The sequence below is a fragment of the Galeopterus variegatus genome, unplaced genomic scaffold (genome assembly GCF_000696425.1).
Source record: "Galeopterus variegatus unplaced genomic scaffold, G_variegatus-3.0.2 Scaffold4911, whole genome shotgun sequence".
Lineage (NCBI taxonomy): Eukaryota > Metazoa > Chordata > Mammalia > Dermoptera > Cynocephalidae > Galeopterus > Galeopterus variegatus.
Window position 1 is genome coordinate 1 of NW_007731022.1, and position 5,311 is coordinate 5,311.

Here is a 5,311-nt window from a genome sequence, read left to right on the forward strand (position 1 = left end):
CGTGAGGGAGCGCGCGTGAGAGGGAGAGCGTGAGGGAGCGCGCGTGAGAGGGAGAGCGTGAGAGTGCGCTTGTGAGAGGGAGAGTGTGCTTGTGAGAGGGAGCGTCTGAGGGAGCGCGCTTGTGAGTGGGAGCGTGTGTGTGAGTGTGAGAGCAAGCACTTGAGAGGGAGCGCACGTGTGAGGCAGTGTGAGAACAAGTGTGAAAAAGCGAGAGCGAGCTTGTGTGTGAACGAGCAAGTGCGTGAACAAGTACCGGCGAGGGGGTGGGTGAGCGTGGATGAGACCCACTGTGAGAGCCAGTGTGCATAGGAGTGTGCAAGAGAGTGGGAGTGGGAAGCAGAGTGAATGAGACTGCGAGGGAGCGCAAGTTTGCACAAAAGTTAGTAAGAAGGCGAGGAGCTCCGAATGGAAGGAAGGCGGCATGAATGTACATGTGCAAACAAGTTAGTTTGACCAAGGTGGTGGGTGGGTATGGAGTGTGTGAACAGACAGCCTGGCAAAGTGGTGGCCATCAGGTCCCCAGGACCTCTAGATCTGGTCGGGGGCAAGCACAGGCGGGAGGGTGCAAGTCCTGGCCCACGACTGTCCTCCGAGTAGAGAGCAAGTGGTCCCCGTGCTTGGTGGGTGCACCAGGCTGGATCCCGCCATCAGCTCAGCCACAGCCTTAAGCTCCAGGGCTGTAGACTTTCCAAACTGGAGGGTGACTCACCTGCCCCTTGCTTCATAGGTTACTAGGCTTGAGCCCAGAGAGGTCAAGAGACAGAGGGCTGGGGACAGAACCAGACCCTGTGCCATCTTGTAGCAGTCCTGTTGCCACTGTGCTGTGGAATTGATGTAGTGAGTTGGCCAAATGCCCCAGTGCTGGGCAGGCTGTCCCCTTCCTCCTTCCCCCAGTCAGTCTATCTCCTCATCTGTGAATGGGGATAACCATGGTGCCTGTGTCCTGGGGTTGTGAAGAGAACTTGTGAGTAACACACAGGGACTGGCACACAGCATGTGGTCAATAAATGTCACCTGGGGTTGTGATCATCCTCCCTTTTACAACACCTTTGTTTCCCAGCATACACTCACCCCTCAGCATAGGAACACAGCTGGCTCCAAAATTTGTGCTGAAAGGTGAAAACTCATAATGACCACTCTACTTGCTGTAACAACAGCAGCATTTCTGTTAGGAAAGTCAGTTCAGGGACCCAGCCAGTAGCCCCGGTGGCAGACACTCAGGACACTTCAATCAGCATTCCCCAAATGGCATGTTACTGAGGTGTGAGATCGGTCTGCGGGTAAAAAGCACTTCTTAAAAACAATAGAACAGAAGTTGTTGGTGTGTCACAGAGTAGGGCTAGCTCCGATCAGTTTTTTTCATTCTACGTACATGCACACATGCAGGACGTGTGTACACATGACATGCATGTTGTGTGTGCTAGGCTTTGACAAAAAGTGCATTTCTTACTGTGGGTCTCCATGAGAAACATGGAAGCCCCTGCTGTGACTTCCAGCGTTTCCATTGACACCACTGAGATGGTACTCCTGGAACTCTGGGACTTGGAGCCCTGGAATAGTGGAACAGTGGACTCTCCACTGTTAGCTTGTTACAAAGCAGGGTCTGAGACCCCCTCCTGGTGACCAGGGTCATGGCCCATGCCCTGTCCTAACACATCGCGCACTCCTGTGCAAGGCCATTCTGCCCAAAGGAGGGTCATTGGTGTTTGGGGAAGAAACCTGTTTTGATGCAATAACACGGTGTGTGAGAGCCCAGGAGTCTGTGCTGTGTGAAGAGCATGACGGAGAGTTTGCCCTCACTGGCCTCGGCTGCTCTGCTCCAAGCAGCCGGTGGATAGTGGGGAGCTGTGGGAGCCCAGCCCAGAGCGCTTCCGAGGAGTTAGAAAGGAATCTGCAGGCACTTAGAATAGTGCCCAGTGCATGGAGCCTGGGGTAAAGGCAGAGATTGCTCTAACAGCTACAGCAGTTCTGAGGGGGTGGGTGGGAGTGGATAAGAAGACCCAGGCCCAGATTGCCACCCTCTGCCCCTTGGTCCTGCACCCCACCAACCCCTCTCTTCAGTGGCACATTCCACCATCAGAATCATCCAGGGGCAGCAGCCTCCTGCCACCTCACCTCACCCCCACGATCTTACTGCCACAACTGTGCGACTTAAGCTGGGTTGGCCACAGCCCTAAGAAGGGGGTAGTTCTGGCCATGGCATGGGTTGGGCAACCCAGAATCACGGGTACCCCATCTGACTCTAGCCCCTTCCATGACCACAGGCTCCTTTTTCCAGGATGGAAGTCTGGGTCATGGAGGAATGAAAGGGATGAGAAACCAAACAGGGTGATGGTCCTATAGGGAAGTGTAACCTAAGGGCACACCAGGTGCCTGACCACCATCTGCAGATTGGGTATCCACACCCACCTGCTGTCTTGCACACACAGCAGGGCCATTGTCTACCCATCTAGAGGCCCCTCTGCCTATAACCTCCCTGACCTAGGATTTCACACCTTGGGCAAGGAAGAAAGAGGAAGGGTGGAAGGATGGGGCCAGTCTGGACACATGGAAGAGGAAGATGGGCCGGTCAACTTCTGTGTCCAGCAGAGGAGGCAATGGAAAGAGAACCAGGACAAGCACAAGGCCAGGGCAAGTGCTGCCGCTGACCACCTGCACCCAGCAGGCCAGCTCTGAGATGAAGCTCTTGAACGCTGGCTGCTCCGACTCACTGTAGAACTTTCCAGACCGACTGCCCAAGGGAATGAAGCAGGTTGAGAGAAGGGTTTTGGAGGGAATGAAAACAGGTTCTTGTCCAGGAAGTCATTGGGGTGGGAGGGTGGGCATTGCAGTGGGCCTGGCTCTGGCATCTCCTGACAGGGCACTCCCTGTCTGGCTGGAGTTCCTGGAGTCTTTTCAGCCTGGGCTCCAGGGGAAGGCCACACACCCACCTGCTGGGCCTTCTCTGCTTCTTCCTGGGCCATGTGAGCCACTGAGCTGGTGAGGAGGGTCATGCACTGCCAAGGGTATAAGACTAGACAAACACACTTCTTCACACCTGATACTTTGAATCTTTGTGAAAGACTAATAGGTTGGCTGCCCTCTGAGAGTGAAAGACGAAGGAATACCACCCCCCAGGGAGGGAGATTCCTAGAACCTAAAAGTGAACAGTACAATTAATAAAAGTTCAGTGTAGGGAAATCAGAAAATACAGATCAAGCAAAAAGAAACAAAATGACCAAGTAATTCCTGATGGCCTGCTCATTTACATCCCTCCTTATGCACTTCCTTCCATACCTGCTGCTCATTACACACCTCCTCACATACTTTTTTCTGTGAATAGACACACATGAAAGTGGGACTGTGCAGCATAGATGCAGTTTTGTAACATTTCTGTTTGCACATTTTGAGACACAGTGCCTGTGTTCCAGCATCCAGAGGCACAGGTCCATGAACACCCTCCTATTTTCTATGTGTGAGAGGCCTTCCCCACAAGTGGGATTTGTGAAAGAAAGGAAATGCATGTTGGAAAATATATTTATGACCAGACTATCATCCAAAAAGGTTTTCTCAACTTGAGTTCCCACTAACAGCTCAGAGAGTTGCCGTTGCCCAGGTCCTCGTGGTATCATTCTCTCTAATCTTTCTTACTGGGTGGCAATGCCATCTTATTTCAGTGTTCATTTCTTTGATTGCTGGTGAAGCTGATTTGCTCATTTCTTTTCTTTCTTTTTTTTTTTTTTTTTTAAAGATGACCGGTAAGGGGATCTTAACCCTTGACTTGGTGTTGTCAGCACCACGCTCAGCCAGTGAGCGAACCGGCCATCCCTATATGGGATCCGAACCCGGGGCCTGGGTGTTATTAGCCCCGCCCTGTCCCGAGTGAGCCACGGGCCGGCCCCCGGGACATCTTTTTTTTTTTTTCGGGGAAACTGTTTTTGCCCTTTTTTTTTTTTTTTAAGATGACCGGTAAGGGGATCTTAACCCTTGACTTGGTGTTGTCAGCACCACGCTCAGCCAGTGAGCGAACCGGCCATCCCTATATGGGATCCGAACCCGGGGCCTTGGTGTTATCAGCACCACACTCTCCCGAGTGAGCCACGGGCCGGCCCCCGGGACATCTTTTATTGGAATGTCTGTCTTTTCTTGATTTGTGAGGTTTCTTTGCATGCTGTGGATAGATGATTGGTAGAAATTCATTGTCAAGTATGTTCCACATATTTTTTTCTGGTTTATTGTTTGTTTTTAAATTTGCTTTTTTGTTTCCTAAATAGAAATTTTACATTTTTGTGTAGTGAACTCTAACGGTATTTTCTTTTATAATCTCTCCTACTGATATAGTTAGAAAAGTCTTCTCCACCCTGAGGTTACTTACATAGGTGTCCATATTTTCTAGTACTTTCTGTGGCTCTGTTATTGTACACTTAAGCTTTACCATGGCTGGGATTTGGGGGAGTTTGAGCAGGAGGTGGGAGCCAAGGTTTTCCTAGATGGCCAGCTATGGTCACGGTGGCCTTGGGCAGTGGGGAAAGGCTTTATAGCTGGCAATGAGGAAGCTCATTTCTGGGTGTCTGAGAGGAACAGGTGGCCCAAGTGCTGGAGACTTGATCCTGGCCGCCACTTGACCTGGATCGAGGCCCAGCAAGTGCCATGAAAGACCCAGGCCCTATTAAGACAAGTGCTTCCATCAGCAGAGGGTATGTATGCCCCATGCTGCATTTCCCTGCTGGGAGCCTCCATGTACTTTGTTCCTTCTGCAGCCCCCTGGACCTGGAGGTTAGATCCTGCTGTGATATGCTGACCATGGGGACACCCCTCAACATCCTCTGGCTGGCTCTAGCCTGCAGCTCTGTTCATGCTACCCTGTCAAAGTCAGATGCCAAAAAAGCTGCCTCAAAGACGCTGCTGGAAAAGGTAGGGGTATCCTGGAAACGAGGTGACCACACTGGCCAGGGGCTGACCCGTCACACTCTTCTCCCTCCAGCCAGGCCGGGGCCTATGAATCAGGAGGTTAGAGGGGCTTGACTCCTCATGCAGCTGGCTTACGAGCCACCAGCTGATGAGCCAGCTGTGGGCAGGCAGGTAGGTGGCCTGTGCGGCTCTGGGGCTCTGGCCAGTCAAGGCCTCTGAGTGAGCAGCCTCTGGAGCCAGATTCTGAGGGTGGGCGGGCATGCTCTTTGGTGTTCCCACTGCCCCACTTGGGGCTTCTCTTGTGACCATTTCCATCTTTCTTCCACCTCCTGCTTTTAACACCTGCACTCTTAGCCCTCCGTTGTCACATTCTTGAATATTCGTGCCCACAAGCTGTGTTGCGTCATGGCCTTTGTCCTAT

The 5,311-nt window shown here is 52.1% G+C and overlaps 1 protein-coding gene across 2 annotated transcripts in view; it reads left to right on the forward strand.

Moving 5' to 3' along the window:
* The first annotated feature begins 4,740 nt into the window (after window positions 1–4,740).
* The window catches only part of CHID1 (chitinase domain containing 1), a 36,983-nt gene continuing 36,412 nt past the window's right edge, over window positions 4,741–5,311 (forward strand). The window contains exon 1 of one of the 2 annotated variants that reach the window (XM_008588578.1): window positions 4,741–4,893. In XM_008588578.1, coding sequence (XP_008586800.1) covers window positions 4,774–4,893 — 120 coding nt within the window. In that variant the 5' untranslated portion in view covers window positions 4,741–4,773. The remainder of the gene's footprint in view (window positions 4,894–5,311) is intronic. The other variant, XM_008588577.1, reaches the window with a different exon arrangement.